Raw genomic sequence first — 20,907 nt, forward strand, 5'->3', positions numbered from 1 at the left:
GAAACTTTCGAGGCATTATTTCTTCGATACGAATTCTAAAGTTTATTATTCAGTTATAATGTCCTGATAATGGTATTGAAAAAAATATTTGTACTTTCTTACTTGTATCTGAAACCTAGGTAATGTAATTGGAGAAATATTTTTGGAATATTTATCACAATTTTTAGGTTCACCATTGACCTCCACCGGACCGCGTTAAAGAAATAATTTTCGTAAGAATTGTTTCCTTTTTAGCTAGGAATCACGGTAACGTCGTTAGAGAAATATCTTTCCAAGATTCCAATTTTTGCATTGTTACGCGCGCGAACGATAAGGATCAATTACGAAAGAATTCTCCGGTATTGAACGAAGTTTTCGAATTCTAGTTTTTTTTTTTTTTTTTGTTCCAAGCGTTTGCTCCCCTTTTAACGAATCGACCGGGTGAAAAACGGGAGTTGAATTAAGTTTCGTGACGAGGTACCCCCCGGAGGGACGATCTTCATTTTCGGGACGAGTACTTCCGCTACTTCGCGATCGTTGGAGCTAATTTGCTTAAACCTCGAGGATCGAGGTCGACTCTCGCGTGCACGCAGCGATAATTGATTTAGATTCGCACGGTGGATCGTGCCCGGAATTTTTTCCGTACGTCCGATCGGGCAGCGAACTTTTCCCTAATTGCTAACGGAATAATTCATGCCGTCGAAAATCAATAAATCTCGGTGAATTAATCCGCGCACGTGTGCATTTCCACGGATACCCTAACAGCGTTACGGGCAGTCGCGAACGTTGCAACCACTTCGAACGAAAGTCGTACGTTAATTGAGCGCGAAACGAACTTCAATCAGGCTTTTCTGTTTTCGAGTTACGTTCACTTCGATTCCGCGCCAACCTCGACGAAAAATGGCGATCGTTCTCGCGATGAATACACCGTGCTCGACTAGAAACGATATTTAATAATTCTTTGCAAAATATCGGTCGCGATTTGCAAATTGATGCAGTGTTTCCAACCATTTTTAATCAACGAGTATTTCGTGGCACGGGATAATTTTTAAAATTATCGTACTTTGGCGGCAGTAGGAAGATGTTTAAGGTAGGAGAGAACGGAAATAGGAAAAGGAGTGGGGATAAGCGTTTCATCCCGGGCCTGCTAGTGGACTCGTCAGTAAGGCATCCTAGCAGGCCCTGCCTTATACGCCGGGACATTGGAAGATCGGTAAGAGGTCGTATATATAGCGATCGGAGCAGGTACGGGAACTTGCGGGAAACGGTTGGTGGTGAGTTTCCCTCTGGTGGCAAGCGTGGGTAGTGCCGCCACATAACCCCCTTGCCAGTGGTAAACGATACTTTGAAGTTCCGTCCTGATGTCCCAGTGGCGTAGGTATTTGTTCCGTAGTTCGGTTTGGCACAACAGGCACAGGAGGCGGTTGTCCAGAGCGGTGGAAGAGAAGAATGCTTCTTTTTCGTAGTAAGGCCCAGCTGCTGTCGATTGCGGAATACGCGTGGCGAGCATCGTTTGCTCCAGCCGCGTTTTCGCTTGTTGTCCGACGTTGATGCGTGCGCGTACCAGTATTTATGAAACGCATCGGTGTGGTCGGTGAATAATGTCGACTAAAGCTGCCTGCTGTCCTCCTGGGGTTGATCCTGATGGTTAGCCGGGAGTGTAGCGTCCGTGTCGTCGCTGGCAGGTTGAGGAGTCAACCCTCGGAGAGGGGGATTAACGAAAATCGGCCTTTACGTTGCGTTCCTTCCATCGTCTTGTGCTGCACCTGTACTGCTGCTGCGCTGTTGTTGTCCAGAAGGTTGCGTGTTGCTAGACGGGGTCACCACTTTGGCGGCAGTAGGAAGATGTTTAAGGTAGGAGAGAACGGAAATAGGAAAAGGAGTGGGGATAAGCGTTTCATCCCGGGCCTGCTAGTGGACTCGTCAGTAAGGCATCCTAGCAGGCCCTGCCTTATACGCCGGGACATTGGAAGATCGGTAAGAGGTCGTATATATAGCGATCGGAGCAGGTACGGGAACTTGCGGGAAACGGTTGGTGGTGAGTTTCCCTCTGGTGGCAAGCGTGGGTAGTGCCGCCACAGTACATTACATTTTCTTGTATCACACTTTCGTAAGACACTCTCGTAAGACGAGTTTGTATTTTTATTTATTACGAAAAAAATAATCGACCCAAGTGTGCTTACTTATTTAACAAAAATTACTAAAGAACATCTAACAGTCACAAACCTTCCAGGTGGAAGTATTTCTGAGATTTCAAGACAATCTTTATTTTTATTATACCTTTAATACAATAGATTGCTCGATAAGTTTTGTCACATAAGAAATGGAGCTATCAGTTTCGTCGTTTTATTTTTCTAAAGATGATACTACTGTTCGACGAACATATGTAAAATTTCATATACATCTATCGACTCGTTACATTTCCTCAAAATTGAAGTATCATGGTACATTTGTACAATGAAAGAAACGATAAAACTTATTTAACAACCTAGTAGACTGTACGTTACTTTAGGTAAGTTTCTTTCGTTGCTGTAAATGGTGAAAGCTCGTGATACGTTGAAAATGAACTCTATACGTTGGTCGGTCACAGAAGCTCGATGTTTGTCCAATAACCAAACCGTAGCTCGTAGTGGAAGCGTTATCGCGTAGAGGAAAGTTGTTAGTAACATTTGACCTGGGACAGCGTCAGGAAGCAGAGCTCCCAGGTCAGTGTTTGGTGTGCAGATGTGGTTGCATTTATGGTATCGGTAATAAGTGATCGATACTTGAGGGATGACCTCGTGGTCAAAGAGCCCCTTAATCTCTCCAGCAGGGTGGGCTTCCAGTTCGATAGTACCGGGTCGGTACACGATTCCGAAACCGAACATACTCGTGTTCTCGCATCGCTTGGTAAAAGTCTGTGACAGTGAACGTGGATACGTGACATCTTAATTGCCGCCCGATTATCGTAAACGACCACGATGTTTCGTTTCGTTCCGTGAATATTAATCCGGAGATTTGGAAACCTCGAACGTGAACACGCGACACGATTTCAATTCGGACGTTAAATTATTTACGACGGCAGGTATTGGCAAACACGATGCGAATTTAACGTAACTAGGTGTTCCGGTTCGATCGATCCGCGATTCGAGTTACACAGGGTGGACCGATTAACTCGACCGATGGAAGTTCTTTTTTTAATCGTTGCAAATCTTTTCTCGAGCGAGTTGTATTTCGAAACGCTACGATGAAGGTTCATTTTTTTGTACATTTCTTTTTCATGGAAGTTTTCAAGGTTTACGTATTTGTTGCAGAGGATTCTACAATGATTTTGCACGAAAGATATGCTTGTCTTTTTAACTCGTTGAAGTCTTCTTAACTCTTGTTAATCGATGGTCAAACAAATTAATTAAAAGCGACTTCTTGCGTAAAAAGAGGAAACTGAGAAATCAAATGTCATCGTTTTGAAGATTCTTGGAATTTTTATAATCCATGATGAAAAAAATTTAGATTCGTTCACTAGTAAGAATCAAAATTCAATTAATCGAATTAGTTGGTCCATTGTGTGTATCATTGTTTCGAAGACTGTAGACGTTACCTTAGTTGCAAGGTGTACGCGACCTCTTTGCAATAATAATTTACTTACCGGTTGTAAAATTCTTTGATATTTCGCGCGTTGCACGTACGACTAACGGTAACTGGAAAACGTAATTCGAGTTCAGTAGGGGTGCGTTCATGCAGAATTGCTAAAACCGTGTTTCTGAATGAGAACGCACGCTCGCGGAACAAGTTCAGGGAATTGTTAAAGTCATTTGCAGCCGAGCACATTCCTCTGGTGCAATTTCCTCTCCCTGAAGAAGTTCAACGTGGGGAAATTGTAGAAACAACTATTGTTTCTAAACGCCTTTATCGGAATGTTAAACTCAAGTAATTCTCGTGTCTCTGGACAGTTGACAGATTTATAACATCTAACGTGAACATCATATTCCTACGGAACACTTAGACTGTAGACACACTCGTGTTATGTTAAACCTGTACGTGCAATAATTTTCATACAACAACGTAACAACGAATTTAAAAGCGAAAGGGTTCATTTCAACTCTTGCATCTTCGAAGAGTAATACACTAATTGCAGACACTCAATTTTCATAGATCATTCTTGAAAAAATAAAGACAAAATTTACATTTTACACTACTAGATGCACAGAAGATGCAGCTTCTTAAATTTTCCAATGAAATTTCGATTCGATCATTTTTCTTAAGTCTCCAATATTTACGCAAACGAACATATTTACACATCCCTGATAATTAATATTCTCTAATCAAATTTTGACTCGACCTTTTCTCAAATCACCCATATTTACGCAAACCAACATATTTACACATCCCTGATAACTAATATTCTCTAATCAACTCTTGACTCGACCTTTTCTCAAATCACCCACATTTACGCAAACGAACGCAATATCCTCGATAATTAACATTCTCTGATAAAATTTTCACTCGAGCCTCCCTTTTCCTAGATCTCCTACATTTACGCAAACGAACATATTTACACATCCCTGATAACTAATATTCTCTAAGCAACTCTTGACTCGACCTTTTCTCAAATCACCCACATTTACGCAAACGAACCCCACGTCCTCAATAATTAACATTCTCTGATAAAATTTTCACTCGAGCCTCCCTCTTCCTAAATCTCCCGCATTTACGCAAACGAACTTAACGTCCTCAATAATTAACATTCTCTGATAAAATTTTCACTCGAGCCTCCCTTTTCCTAGATCTCTTGCATTTACACAAACGAACGCAACATCCCTAATAATTAATATTCCCTGATAAAATTTCGATTCTGATAAAATTCGTGTCTTTCTTCAACGAGTTCACTTGTAAACGAGTCCTCCATGTCTACCGGTCGGCTGTGATCGGTTACTGAACTTTCATCGGCCAATTAATGGCCAGTCTACCGGGCTGCATTGACTTCTCGCGTAGAGGCGCGCGCATGGAGTATTGCGTGCTCGACGATGCATGGGGATGGAAACGATGACACCGATGGCGAACGCGGTGGAAAGACGGGAAACGGACGGGGGTTGGATTCGTTTAACGGCGCGTGGAACTTTGCGAAAGTTTCACGGGAGCATCGGTTTATCGTCGGTGTTATTTTTACGAGGGGACGAGAACCGGTTGCTCCGTACACCCGGCGTGCCTTTTAATCCACCGCCTCGCGGGGTGTGCGTGCCGCGCGAGCAAATTAAACCAGGTGGCAACGACCCGGTTGTTTTCAACTCTCCTCTCCTCGAAGGACCTTGTTTATCATTACCTCGCGCCGAGGATGCAATTTCCGCAACCCATTACGCGGAACACGAACAAGACCATTTCCGTCTTTGGTCCCGTGTTGATTTAGACCTCGACGTCACCGACACCTACACGTCAACGACACCTCCACTCGTCGCTGCTACCTTTCCAAAGATTTCTATCGTCGACTAAACTTAACAAGCGAACATCATTTCCCGGAGTGAAGTATCCAGTTTACAAATACTTGGAAACATTTTCTGAGTTACTCTTTTCGAAATCTGAATGGAATTTATGTAGCAATTTCTGTAAGCGAGATTTACATTTCATGCACTTTATTAGGGAAGAGAATGGTTATTTTTCGGTGTACTGTAAGAATTGTGAAAGAAAGTAGAAGGATTCTAATTTCGATATCTTTGAAGAGAATTTGAGTTTTTTAATTTGAGAAACTTCCATCTTGGTAAATTAGTCACTTTGTAACGAAACGAGGGTAAGATTCTGTTATTCGTTTCGTAGCAACGAAATCGGTGGAGGTGGATCGATAATTTCGTGGTAATGGAGACAGAAATAATTATTTATTTCCGGAAGAACGTTCCGTGTATTTCTTTCGCGATATCGAACATCGACTTCGTCGCAGATCTGGTATTTTCTCTCGATTGTAACCATCCAATGGAAACGACAATGAACTTCAACTTCCCTGGAAGTGTTGAGGACATCGAATCGACCCGAGTTTACTGTACAGATCGTATCGCCACTTTCCAGAGTAGCAAGTTTCTTCCCGTCAGAGGGAATTATCAGTTTGCGGTTAGGAGTAGCTAACTGATCAGGATTTGTCTGGAGTTTGGCTTCTCCGGCTATGTAGAGATTGACGTATCGCTCGCCTCATCTTCGAGATCGATGGACGTGTAGGACATTGACCGTAATGGAGTTCAGGATCAGTGGGTCGGATTTTCCTTAATTAGGGTTAATTAATTATCATGACCTGTACACCCAACCGCTCACGAATTCGTACACGTCGGAACACCATTGTCTAATAATAACTTGAACACTTATTTGTCTACTTTCTCGGTGCAACCTTACAAAAACACTGGTTGCACATTTTCCATTTTAAACTGCAACCCTTCAAGAAGAGTTATAACTATTTCATATAATCGAAAGTACAAATACAATTGAACAGCATGGAACGAGTGTGATTTATATTATTATCGACCAAAGACAAATTTTCCCCCGTAATATATAATAAACAACCAAGTGCGATTGTAAGTGTTCCTCGTACGAAAAATGATACTTTTACAATTAAAATTCCCCAAGATCGAGAAAACGTTCGACCGAAACACAGGTTCTCGGAGACAATAACAATTACGTAAAATATTTCTCAAGAAAGCTAGCCTATGTTGTCTCGAGCTAGTTGAAAATAAAATAAAACTATCGAAAGTCGTGTTTATTTTCGTCCGGTGTCTCGATGCTCGTTGCAATCGAGTCGGACCGTACACGGGAACACTCCCCTTACATTCTGTCATCTTTCTGCTTGCAGGAGTGGAACGATTACAAGTTGAAGTGGAACCCGGATGACTATGGCGGTGTCGACACCCTCCACGTGCCGTCGGAGCATATATGGTTGCCGGACATTGTTCTTTACAACAAGTAAGTCGACTCAACGAGCCACGTCGAGCGAGCGTAACGGAAGCTAGGTATCGTGCGAGCAATTTTCAGCACGGTGTGCGCTGTTACGGGGTGGCTAGGGGGGCGAGGACGAAGAAACGTGGGGGGAGGGGTTGAAATTTCGATATCGGTTCCAAGCTCGTGGATATCGGTGGATCCGGGCATCGAGCAACAAAAATTAAGAACCTACACGACGCGGTCGGTTGTTTCCACGATCGGAGTGTCGGTTCGCTGATAAAAAATGAACAAAAAAATATGTATATATATATATATATATATATACACACCACCACGACCAAGGAAGCAATTTTCTGCGCGACGTCTTGCACGAACGGGCGCAACTCGAGCTGCGGAAGCAATTTGTCCGTTCGAGCGATTTTATTTTTATAACCGAGAAAGACCACCTTAAACAGCTGCTCGATACGCTCGCGGGGCTGGTTATTACGAAAGCTCGGTGTTCGGTGTCGTTTAACCCTCCACTTCGTAATTCCTCGCGACACGTCCGTGAGAACGGTAAACCAGTCGATAAACACACAATGGAACACTGTTATTTAACAATACCACCAAGAGCGCGGTGCCGCGAAAAAACACCGGTACCGATAACGAGCTAGTCCTCGTACGAGCTGGATTGCATTCTCGCGTTTGTGCAGCGTTGCACTTTTAGAAATTGATCCATCTTATTTTTCTACCAAGTATCGTTTGTGGTGTTGATAATAATCGAATAGTTTAGGGAACGTAATCTTTTAAAATAGAGAACTATATTTTTCTCGGAGAGAATATTTTATCGTATATTATACTTTCTTTGATAAAATGTATCGTTTTATTAATTTTAACAACGGATTTTGATCTTCTAGTGGTGGTCTAGTTTCTCGAATCGCAGATTCGGCATAAATGAAAATACATCGAAGATCATAATTTATTAGAGAAGACTAGATGATCATAAGGGTTTGCTAAGACCTTATACGTACGCATAGTGAACGAAGCAATCATTTCCTGCACGTTAGCATTGAACTATTCCAAGGAGGACAGAATCGATCACGGATACTCGCATAATGTCCCTCGTTAGTGAACATCGCGCGAACTCGAGCCGAGTATTATCGTAAAAATGAAAAGTTGCCTTTACCTCTTTCTTCACCCTCTTGGAAGTACCCAGGACAATGTGGCATTATAATCACACGGTATAAGAATTTGTTCAATTTTTCATGCCGACGACGCCCACGATTCGATCGATAAACATCGTCTCAAACGTTTCTTCTTCGTTTCGACTTCGTATCTACCAAAGTACCTCTTATCTCGCGTTCTCGTTGTCTCGATGTAGCCTAACTTGAAAAAAATTTTGATTCGAGACACTCTAAACGTGGTACAAAAATATCCCGTACCTTGGATCGTCGTGACGTTTCTCTCTCGAAACAAGATGGCAAGACACGGATTCGAGCTTACGATAACATTGTACCGCGTTATTAGCTCTTGAATCGCGGACTTAATAAATTCTCCTAACATTACCGCGTTAGACTTAACCAGGTTCCGGGCAACACGGCCACCTAATCCCCCGAGTCGTGACTCATCGTTCAAAATGGAACAAACCGTATCATCTCCGAGGTTGGACGGTCTTATCCAAATGTTCATACCGGTCCGGCCATCCTTTCACTTTAATCCAGGTCCAGGTTGATCCCCCCTACCAAGTTGCATCATTCTTTTCCAACGTGGAACGTGTATCGGCCTGGTTACAGGACGATCCTGTCTCGTCCGTCACGGTGGTCCTCGCTATACCTCATAGGATTTTAGCGGTAAGTGCAGAGGACGGTATCTCGTAAACCTTCCGCGGAATATTCCATGGTCGGTACGTGACGTCTCCAGCGGGCCACGGTGTGGCCATTTTGAAAATCCACGGCCGCCACCGGCTGGAGAACAGGCCACACACGTTCCACGTTATCCCTGGCTGGCTAACGCTGAGAAATAGGATGTACTTCGCCCGAGCGGACGACACTTTTACGAGGAAGCAGAGGCCGCAGCACCGACCCCGAACAACGTTGTTCGTTCAACAACGATGGCTTCTATTTGTGGATCTCCCCACCCACGACTTCGTCACCGACTCGGTTATCGCCCCAACGATCCCCTCTTTGCGGCTGACGGACGACGATCCGAATTGCGGTGGTAAAACCGGATTTACGTTCCCTCGTGCTTTTCGACTCGTCTAATTAACTCTCGAACGGGATCTATGGCTGTTTCCGCCATTATTCCCTTCGGTTATTAACCCTTAGCTCGTGGGAGCTGTTTCGACTTAACATCGCGAGTCGAACGAACGATTGTCTCCTTCGCGATACGTCGATGCCTCTCGCAGAGTCGTCGATAGCTTTCATGGAGCCGACGAGTGCACGCACGGTGCAACTGGGAACGCGAGAACGCGTTCTACGCGGCTGAGCTGCAACCACCGGGCAACTCGAGCAACTCGGTGCGATCGTTGCTCGATATTTCCACTCGTGCTTGGGAATATTAACCATTGCGCAAGATCGTCGCGTTGAATGGTTCTAATAGCGACAAGAAAACAGGGAATATTTACTCTCGAGGTGCAAAGATTCCACTGCAAGTAGAAACGACCTGCATTGGTCAGACAAATCCGTGATCGATCATACACCGACGAGTTTACCAATTGTGACTTGGAGGTATGATTATCGAGATAGTCGATATTGTATTGGGATGTTTGGAAAGTCACTTCGTTTTCCAAAATGGAGAATATACAATTTAACAAAAGGTTTATACGCTCTAGAAAAATCGTGTTTCATTTTCATCAATAAAAAAACGAAATTACTTTTCGAACAACTTAATAGCACAGTCTGATCATTGCTCGTTGCCTTTACTTACTCATCACCGTCTATTCTAACCGGTGACATTCCAAAAAGACAATAAATACCGTTATCACTCTCAATACTTAAAAATTCCACCGCAAGTAGAAATATCCCCCATTGGTCAGACAGCCCCTCCAAGTCCGCGCTCCGTAAAATTTACAACTTCGATTCTCTCGCAAACGAAGGCTCCTAGCGAGAAACTTCACTCCACAATTTCGCTTCGATTTTACGCAACAAATCGACCGATACCCATTATTTTTTCTCTCTCTCTCTCTTTAACGTTCCAACGAAAAATAACGCGCAAACATCGAGACTTGGTGAAAATTGCAAGGATTTCGTGAGACGGTATACGTTTGAATCGTCGATGAGAATGTATCGGTCGATACGAAAACGATATTGGCACGTTTCTACGATTGGAAACGATTCACGGGTGTTCGTCGTTTATCGTTTCTTCGTGGCACGGTGGCGGCGAACAATCGTCCCCCGACTCGAGTGGTTTTTCTTCGCTCGGTGGTAAACTCCTGCCGGTCGGTTGTCATAACTGTTTTTGAAACGCGTCGAACGCGTCAGAATTCTCGACGAGTTTACTTCAATTACGCAGCTGAAGTGGCTTCGACGCGGCACGCGTTCAATGGAGGCTCATAAAGAACGTTCTCGAGAGTCGGGACTCTCGACATACATTTACGTCGTTTCAATTACACGACCAGGGGAGAAATCGATTGTCCTGGCGGCGCTTCGAAAGGCTCAAAGTATATCGGGGCTTTGTAGCCCCCGACAGCATGCAAATGCGGCCCACCAACGCCCCCGCGTCCCCGTTCGTGGCCAGCCTCTCTCGAATTGGAGCTCGAGGGACGTTCGGGAGTGGAGGGTGGGACGGAGGGTGGTAATTTGTATGGAATATTCGAATCTGATTAATAATTCACCGACATCGGGGCAAGTTCCCGAGCGGAAAGGAAAGTGGCCTCTTTGAAATGAAATTCAACGGAACCTATCGCCCGGCTCGAGCCCTGGAACGAATTCTTCCGTGATTTCAGGATATCGAGATAGCGTATAATATGCCGTTGTCGGGATGAATTTTGATGGCGTCGTTTCGTTTGACGTATATATCCCCCCACACCCCCGAACCCCTTTCTTCTATCCACCATCGAAGACCCGGTGACCGTGTTCCTTTAGGTCCTTCGTAGCTTTGACCATTTTATCGAATTTCGAGCCTCTGTCGGAGGCAATTCGCTGTTTAATAACTTGGTCAGAGCGTTGTCTCGCGGAGGTAAAAGTTTGTTGATTGCTTTTGTGCTCTTTGAACGGGCCCAGGTACTACGAGGAATTGAATTATTAACTCTTTTACGGAGACGTCTATCTCCACCGCGATGGCCCGGGTCTTGAAAATTCAATTCCACGGAACGCGTTGGCTCGCTACGTTACGCTGTCGTTGACCAACTTCGAACTTGAAATATAAATAAAAACTTTTGCAAAAATTCCGTGACGTACTTTTTATATTTTACAACCCCAACGCGGGATGTGTCGCGGTTGGTTCACTTCGCGTGGAAACTTCGCTGATCGTGAAGTTCGAGGATGTTCGAACAGCTTCGAGAATGTTCGAAAGAGTGAACGGTTGAAGGATCGATGGTCTGGGTGGATTTTCTCGCGCGATGGATCTTCAGCGAACGGGGAAACAACGGAGACACGCGCCGGTTAATTCGATGACATTCGAGCTCGGAGTCAACCAAGTTACCAATGATGGTCTCCCAAAGGGAGAGAGATCAATGGTTTCCGGTAACTCGCTCATTAACTCTTCTCGCGTACAACTTTGAGGTCGACGCCAACCCGCCGCCTCGCAGACTAGCAGCCGTCCTCCTTCGGTTCTTCATCGACCCTCTCGAGGCTGACGGGGTAGCTACCTCGAGCGCGGAAGGCGTATCAATTAAATCGAAGCCAACTTGCTCCTGTAAACTTGACTCGGTCTCGTATTTTCGATCGTCGCTCACCTAGCCGTTTTACTATTACAACGACACATTGTGAATAAAATCAACGGTATAAATTACACTACCTTTTCGAATACGCTAAAAGTTCCATACTTCGCGGGAACTTTCGATGCACGGGCTTGAAAACGTTCGAACCTGGAAGAATTATTTTTTTCCGCGGTGATACGATTCGAGTGATTCTTCGATCGTCGCCCACCTAGCCGTTTTACTATTACAACGTCGCATTGTAAATAAAATCAACGGTATAAATTACACTACCTTTTCGAATACGCTAAAAGTTCCATACTTCGCGGGAACTTTCGTTGCACGGGCTTGAAAACGTTCGAACAGTTCTTCGTAAGAATTATTTTTTTCCACGGAGATACGACTCGAGTGATTCCATCGAGTGGAAAACGTTCTAGGTTTTAACGGGATTCGAAAAAATTACTCCCCAGCTGAAATGGAGAACTACTTAACAAAAAACAACTGTCCCCAAATGGAACTCCGGAGAGTGGTTGGCAATTGGCCGAGTACCGTAGGGAAGATAGGCAATCTTGCGGATCGGAATATATTTTGAGCAGCCAGATATAAGAAAATTTACGATCACCGGTTATAATCAAAGAAGCTTCTGGCAACCGAACCGAACGTTCAACGAGGTATCCGACCGCGGTAACTCTGTTGTCGCTTTACTACCACGGGCCAAGTGTATTCCCCTTGTGACCCGAGATGCTCCATAAAATCAAACGAAAGTGTATAATAAAAAGTGCGTGACAATCTGTCGTGAACTATAAAGCGGATACTCGATTCGTGCGGATCCTTGTTCCCTTTGATCTAGGTGTAACCAAATTATCATCCAGCACTTACGAGTGCTTACACCGACCCTGGACCAATCAAAGAAGCTCTCTTATCAATTGTTCGATGTGTATTTCGAACACAGGTACCGTCGAACGCGATTAATTTAAATAATCTAAATAATCGTATCGAACGATCTCGCTCACTGCACATTCTTCGACTTGGACTATCGCGTTTCTACAGTACTCTATTCTCTCACAAACATTCACTGCTTTTCGTTCTGATTCTTAACTTTTCTCAGCCTAGTACCACCTCGATTACATCTTTCGCACCTTAGTTTGTACATTCTATAATTCTACTCTCTTCTTCCTGGAGAACACTTCACTCTGTCCCAATCACTCTTCAAGCTTTCTCAGAATCGTATTTCGTCCCATTAGTCAGTTCTAAGTCCCATCGTCAGTTTTAAGAACTGTTTTCCTTTTAATTTTTCTTTTTACTCGAGTTCCAAGTCCAGAGTCAGAAAGACCACACGACACTGTCGTCGTTCACATCGAGACATACCACTGTATACGCATTTCTTCGAACTTTATATCCTTATATATACAATAACTGTACTACTAGACACGCGAGATCCCTGCATGTTATAATCTGAACTTTGCAACAAAACCCTCTCGAAGGCCACCAGGAGTAATCGAGGGCCCTGTCTCGTCGCGAAAACATTTCCTCGACGAAATAAGAGACTTGCATGCACGGTACAAAGGACACTCGAGTGAGCCGATACCGGTCGGTGCAGTCTCGGTGCAGTCTCGGTGCAGTCTCGGTGCAATCAACGGGGCCGAAACAGGCGCGAGAAGGCGCAGGGTGGAAGGGTTCGGTACAATGACCCGGGTAGTCGCGCGTGTAGCCGCGAAATGCAAAGTTAAAATATGCAGGGAACGTACGTGAGCCGGAATCTCGTTACTCCATTATCGCCGGATTACTGCGCCTGCAGCTCGTCCCAGACGCGGTAATCCGGTCGCGGCGCGTCGGCAACGCGCGTTAACGAAGTAACACGGCCTCAAAGTAACCACCACGCCGTGCGCTGGACCCCGTGCGCCGAGATAACCTTAGCCCCCATAGAAATTGCCCGGGCCCGCGTTTAACGTTTAAAACATCGTTCTCGCCGACCGTGGATCACGCTCGAGAGCCTCGTTACCCAGTTCCGGAAACCTTCAATTAAGCCTCGCAATACCCCCGCAACGTCCACCCTTTTTACGAGCCACGGATACCTACAGGGTGGCTCAACTTCGAACGACTATTTTTACAAGTTTCCAGGTTTCGTGGACACGCGGGGTGGGTCAACTTTCACCGACTGTTTTCACTAGTTTGCAGCTTTGCTCGGCTTTCACCGAGTTTTTTTACAAGTTTGCAGGCTTTTGTGGGTATACCCAGGGTGGGTTAATTTTCATCGATTGTTTTTACAAGTTTGCAAGTTCTGCGGAAGGAGTCTTTGTTTGTCAGTTGGAGGTTACTCGATTGATGTTATCCGTGATTTTTAACGAGTTTTGGTTTCACAGGGGGTTTCACGGGGCAAAATATCGATGACTGTGGTTTGGAATTGTCGAAGATTCGGTCGTCGGGAGAGCTTCTTCGATTATTCCGCAGTTTGGGTAATGTTTGGAGTGCTCGAATTAATTAATCGATTCGGTGAGTCGAGTCTCGGTAGACCGAGATCGGAGATCACGATTCGAGAGAATTGCCTATCGATCGTCGAGTACTTTTTTGAAGCGTTTCGTCGCGTGTGTTGAAAGAACAGGATCGATCCTTTTTCAACTGTCATCAGTAGTTGTATTTTTTCATTCGAATTTGCGGAGTACCTTATCCAGCTGTTATTATACAGCGTACGATTAGAAGTTTGATGTCTCCGAGCGGGTGACATCGCGGATGATGGTATAATTTCGAAATGTTGAAAATTCAATAGTCAAGAGAGCTTCTACGATTACTCAACAGTTGGTGCGACTTTCGAGTGTTTGAATTGATTAATCAATTTGCTCGAATCTAGGTAGACGAACGAGAATAGACGTCTTGAAACGCAGAAACTTCCTGGCTGTAGTTCTCGATCAGTTGTCGGGCACTTTTCATCGTAAATTGTCATATAAATTCTTGACAACACCTTGTCGAGCCACAAGGTCACAATCGAGCTACGATCGAGAGTAAAAATTCTCTTCAGGAGAGGCTCTGAATCGGTTAACCAAAAAATGTCACGTACCTCTTATTTCCGAATTACTCGATTACAGGATCCTTCCCTCGAGAAACTCCCTTTAATTTCTCATGGAAGGTCCGTAGCACACAGGTACACCGTAAGAGTTGTAGAAAGTACACCGATACGAAGCTTCTAGGCCGAGTAGGTGACGCAGGGGTTCGCGATGGAGAACGTTCGGTAGCGATCCTCGGCCTCCTTTCATCGCGCTGGCTTTTCTTTACGCGGCCGAGCATTTGCATCGTTGATTGCGCCCCGACGCTCCACGCCGAGTTTATTGGATCCACTTCCGTCAGTTTCGAGCCAATACACGGCCGCGGGCCTGCGCTTTCTCGCCGCCGTTGGATCACTTTCGACGAGAATCGTTTTTCCCCGATACACGGCCCGGGATACAGCCCCCGGGGAAATAGTTTCCATGTAATTTCAACTTTTCACCCTGCCAGTCCCCCGTCCAGCCCACTCGATTTCCCAGTACCCCTCCCCCATGGTTGCGAAACCGAGCCGGGTTCTCGCGAAGCTTTCGTAACGTATAATTAACCACAGAACCGGTGTTGGTTATTAATAAATATTTCCGCGTTCACCCTTGACGGAGTGACCCTCAACGCCTCGAAGGGTGAAAGGAAACGGAGATAGCGAGTTATGGAACGGTGAACTTTCGTCGAAGATTCCTTCTCGTCCAACTTCTTTTCACCTTTCCAATATTTTTTTCCTATTATTAATGGCCGCGAGGATTGATAAATTACGTTCGTCTAGACAGAATTACTCGGTGGAACTCTGTGTACAGGGTGGGTTGAAACGTGGTGGGTTGTGTGGAACGGTTAACTTTGGAGAGGTTTTTGGAGAAGTTTTTCTTGTGGTTAAACTGGGGATTCGAACGTTTCGTAGGTATTTTTAAGCGTGAATTTTAAATTTCTCACTGTATATCTTTGCAATTTTTATACATTTTATATACCTTTGCAATTTTTATACATTCTATGTGTCTTTGCAATTTTTATATATTCGATATACATTTTCAAGAAACTCTACTTTTCATTCAACCGGATCGAACGTTTCTTCTCTTCTATTCCCTTAGTGGAGACTTTCATTCGGATAAAAATATTGTCCACTCCCGATATTAGTTACCCTCCAGCATTTGTCCTAGGTTCGGGGAGCAAGTTCGCTCGAGTCTGTGTCGAATTATTTGTGAAATGTGTACCAGCTGGTGACGTCATCCGGTACAATTTGTCGCTCGAGTCGAACCGTACAAAGTAAACACGCAGCTTCGAGGAACCGACCGTTTTCGTTTCACCGAGATCCTATACGTCCCACGCGTTTCTAACCGTGTTGACTCTTAATTCGCGAACATATTTACAGGCTTTGATGAAATCCGGGCTTTCTCGATTAACCGCGAATATCGTTAAGGTTAGTGTATCGTTTCGAGGGGCGGATAGGGAAGTACACTCTTGGTTGTCCGCGTCCATTGTTCTTGTCTTTCTACGCATTCAACGAATATATTAGGTGGACCGGTAAGTAATGTCGTTTCTGCGCATGTCACTATTTGATTGTCATTTGTCAGCTCATTGTGTACATTAAAGTCGTAGCAAAGACATTCTGAGGTTATAGTGACTTGTTTAGTTGTAAATAATTAAATTTTAAATTTTTCTTTACAATTTTGGGTGAAATGGCCAGCCAAATACCAGAAGAGGTACATATCCGGCATTGCATGCTTTTTGAGTTTTGCAAGGGTAGTAACGCAACAGTTGCTACCAAAAACATTTGCGATGTTTATCCAAATGCATTAGACGTTCGTAAATGCCAAAGGTGGTTTTCCAAGTTCAAATCCGGTAATTTTGATCTTTCCGACTCGTATCGATCAGGAAGACCAACAACGTTAGACAATGACGTGTTAAGTGCGGAAGTGGAAGCAAATCCGTGTCAGACAATCGAGGAATTGTCAAACAGTCTTAACCAGCCTTGGTCGACCATCCAAGAACATTTTCAGCAGATTGGGAAAGTAAGCAGAGCAGGTGTTTGGGTCCCGCATAATCTGTCCGAAGAGAACAAGGCTAACCGATCCACCACATGCAACTTATTGCTTCAACGGCACAAAACAGAAGCGTTTTTTGATCGCTTGATCACCGGAGATGAAAAGTGGGTTCTTTATGATAATCCAAAACGCAAAAGGCAGTGGCTCTCTCCAAATGAATCGCCACAAAGTACTGCTAAGCCAGGTTTACACCCCAAAAAGGCCCTTTTGTGTGTTTGGTGGAGTATTCGCGGCGTTGTTCATTTTGAAGTGCTGAAACCTGGACAGACTGTGAATGCAGACCTTTACTGTGAACAATTAGATCGTGTAAATAAATCTTTAATTGAAAAGTGGCCAGCGATTGTCAACAGAAAAGGCGTTATTCTGCAACACGATAATGCAAGACCGCACTGCGCAAGACGAACCTTGGCAAAAATTAATGAATTGGGGTGGGAGGTACTGCCTCACCCACCATACTCGACCGATGTTGCACCATCGGATTTCTATTTATTCCGATCGCTTCAACACTTTCTAAGTGGCAAAAGATTTGCAAATTTGGATGATATTCAAAATGCCATCTCTGTATATTTTGCTCAAAAACCAATTGATTTTTATCGATCCGGCATTGAAAATTTGCACACTAGATGGCAAAAGGTTGTTGATAATGAGGGTGATTATATCATTGATTAAAAATAAAAACTCGTTAAAAATTTATGTGTTTGAATTTAATGTAAGGAAACGACATTACTTTCCGGTCCCCCTAATATATTATACGACAATAAAATTTGATCCTCGAAACCGGATTTCTTGCACCGTGTCTCTGGGAGATTTCGATCGTCACTTTGAATATACTATTCGCTGCGAAACACCGAAAACTCCAACTACATTTTCAACTTTATTATTCCCGATGAAATATTCGTTTCAATTGTTTCGATCGGTATATTCGATCGTACTATACGAGAGAATTAAACAATTTCATCCACGTGTGGAATAAGAATCGATACTGTGTTTCTACGATAATGCCTTGGGTTAAGAGGGTGATTCGTTTCAAGTTTAAACGACCGGATCGTTTTAAACCTGATCGACTTAGGGCTAGATAACACAAGTGCACTGTAGAATTATTTATATTTACGTAAAGTGTGAAAGATCTCGATTTTTACCGATGCTGTGAGAAGAGAATCTAGGGAACAGATGTACTTTTTAGGAAAAATTGAAAAAGTGTGGATACACGGGTATGGGTCAAGAGTGACCCATATCAGTAGATCCACATTTCGCGCGACCAGAAAAAGGAACGCTCCTTTATCGTTTCATTGTCAAAATGTGAAGAACAAAAGAAAATAAAATTGTTAACAATTCTCTCTTTCCATTGCGTAATACTTTTTGTCCAACGGATGTATTTTATCCAGGAATTAATTACCACGAAAATTTGTAATTTTTTTTATTTTCATCGCGTGTTACTCGGTACTCGATATTCGAGAAAGATGGAATCGTCAACAAGGAAATTTTTTTTTTTTTTTTTTATAAATTCCCAAGTGTCTTTACAATTTATTCAGCAAGAACGTTCGGTAAATTGTGTTATCGGGTGACGTTAATTAACACGTGGATGTTATCCCTATGGAGAACATATCTATCCTTATGGATAATTCATTTATACATGAATCTGTATAGGTAAGGTGCCTTAGAATAGTAAATCCTTAGAATGTTTCTTCAACAAGGTAATAGGGAGTTGAACAGAGAAATAATGCGTAAACATCGATCGAAATTGTTTCTTTTATTCACGAGCAGATGTTTACACAGGTGTTCGGGCGGAAGCTGTTTCCGAGAAATCTCATTTGCGAGGTGTCGGTCGACGTTGTTGTACTTCGTTGAGCAATAACAGCAGGTGGTGGAAAAACTGTGACCGACTCGCCAGGTGGTCCTACAACAACACGTCGGTTCTTGGAATTGGTCCTTTCCGATCAACTAATCGTTCCTCGGTGATCCTTCTTTGAATAACGAAAGGAGCGATCGTGTTCGAACATTCCTCGTCGAAAATAAAGGTTACTAGTTGTGTCTCCGATCGTCGCGAGGAGTACACGCAATCGAGAACGATCGAGTCACGTACACTTCGAACGAATATATATTCGAACAAATGTTTCGCGACACTGAATCGTTCGACTGGCACCGAATCGATGAAATTACACACAGAGAGAATACTGATAAATAAATCTACTGCAACCGAAATATAGATTGTGCAATAATACCTAAAACTAAATTTCTGTGGTAGGTTTCGACTGAATTGAAATTATGTCATTTAGAAATAGAGATGCGACTGAATGACGAGTAAATAAATTTCTCTGTTAAATTTCAACCAGAATTAAATTGTACAATACACAGACACGACTAACCGATTAAACTAATTTGTTCGAAGATATTTATCCAAGACTATATAACGACAATATATTATATTATATATTCAAAGTGATAACACAGTTAACTGAAAAACACTACTATGGTTGCAATTGAATTGGTCATCTCGAATTAAATTGGCAAGGATTACCACAATGTTGGAAGAATTGGAGCAAACGTCCATGTGATCTCCAGAAACGAGTGTGAACGACCCCAGAGATCTCGAGGTAAACGACGAATATTTTAAATAACAGTAAAGGTAATCCGTGCGAGTTGTATTCGTATAGTAATGAGAATATAGATATTAGAATTATGTTTGTACATGTGTACGTAGCGCGATTTTTGACCATATTCGCGTATTCGATGGCGCCAACGTCGGTTTCCGGGTTAATGCTAGAGAATCCCGAAAATTTCGGGTACCCGACATCGAAGTCGGGTCAAGTAGTGCTTAAGCCGAGTAACCCTAAAATCTATAATATTCGGGTACCCGGGCCGAACCCGAGAAAAATACTCGACCCGAATCCGAAACGTCGTTCACCACCCACACCTGGTTAATACACGATGAATCGATTAGGGGTGTACAAATGCAATCAGTTACACATATCGAGATTAGCCTCGTGACAAAATACCTGCTGGGAACTGGGTCAAAGTGTCAAATTCAGACTTAGCCGCGCGTAAACGTCCCATTTCAGCCGTAGAATGCGTTACAGTTTCATGGTAATTACTATACCTGACAAGGTATCGATCATTTCGTCCTAGGACCGCTCGTTTCTTAATGAAATTTCATCCAGCAATTTATCAGCGACCCTCGAACCATCGGACGTGCCCTCGTTCATCGATTTTCCGCGAAAAACGTCGCGAAAGTCCCCTCGAGAATTTCTCCTCCCCTGGAAAATCGTTTTTTTTTCACGGAACTTCCCGACAGGGAAACTTTCGTTTCACGAATCGTATTTCTCTGATAAATACCTTCGACGAGAGTCGGTTAATTTGCACACGTGCTTAGGAATTATTTCGTAGTGTTTAATTCGTCTCGAAGGACGGTGGAAACAATCAATAAATTCTCCGCCTTTCCAAGTTAACTCAATGGACAATCTTTGTAAATTAGTTTCACATATGTTGTGGTAAGTAGAGACAGTTTAGTTTTTCACGAAGGTGCGTTAATACTATATTTGTCAAAGAGAGGGAAACTTACTAATTTTCTTCTTCTTTATTCTTTCTCTCTAAGATGATCTTTTCCGTAACATACATTTCGATCGTTGAAAAATCTCGAGTGTCCCTATTTTTTAAAACAATTCTCGTACCCCTAGAAAATGAAACCTTCGACATTCTCGTGGTATAGTTTCACGACTCGTGAAACGAACGATCGATCGCGAAATTATCGACCGTTGTATTCTTGGCTGTGGCCAGCTTTTGCATATCATTTCGCGGGTTTACCAATTTTTTGATAATTTATGCATCAACACGTACACGTCCCGAACCCTTGGAAATGCTTCTCGTGTATTCAAAAGTCTCGATTCTAACGAATGACTCCGTTTTTCAGCGCGAAGAAAGAAATTGTACGTCGTGGATGAAAGAGTCCATTGATCATCCGTTGTAATCGTTCCATTCGACGAAAAATCGGATACATTCTATTAACGATAAATAGACGCTGCGAAATCGAGGCGAACAAAGCCCGAGATCGAGTCGAGTTATTATCAAATGCGCTTATTTCCTCGGTCACAAAAGATGTACCTCGTTCTTCGTCGATTACGCTGCACGGAAGTA

General features: G+C 43.4%; 1 protein-coding gene across 1 annotated transcript in view; it reads left to right on the top strand.

The window, feature by feature from the left end:
• Nachralpha1 (nicotinic acetylcholine receptor alpha1) overlaps window positions 1-20,907 on the top strand; it is a 163,104-nt gene that overhangs the window by 85,882 nt on the left and 56,315 nt on the right. Inside the window, exon 3 of the mRNA XM_076316967.1 lies at window positions 6,785-6,894. Within this exon, the coding sequence (XP_076173082.1) occupies window positions 6,785-6,894 (110 nt within the window). The remainder of the gene's footprint in view (window positions 1-6,784; window positions 6,895-20,907) is intronic.

The sequence above is a fragment of the Ptiloglossa arizonensis genome, chromosome 7 (assembly GCF_051014685.1).
Source record: "Ptiloglossa arizonensis isolate GNS036 chromosome 7, iyPtiAriz1_principal, whole genome shotgun sequence".
NCBI lineage: Eukaryota > Metazoa > Arthropoda > Insecta > Hymenoptera > Colletidae > Ptiloglossa > Ptiloglossa arizonensis.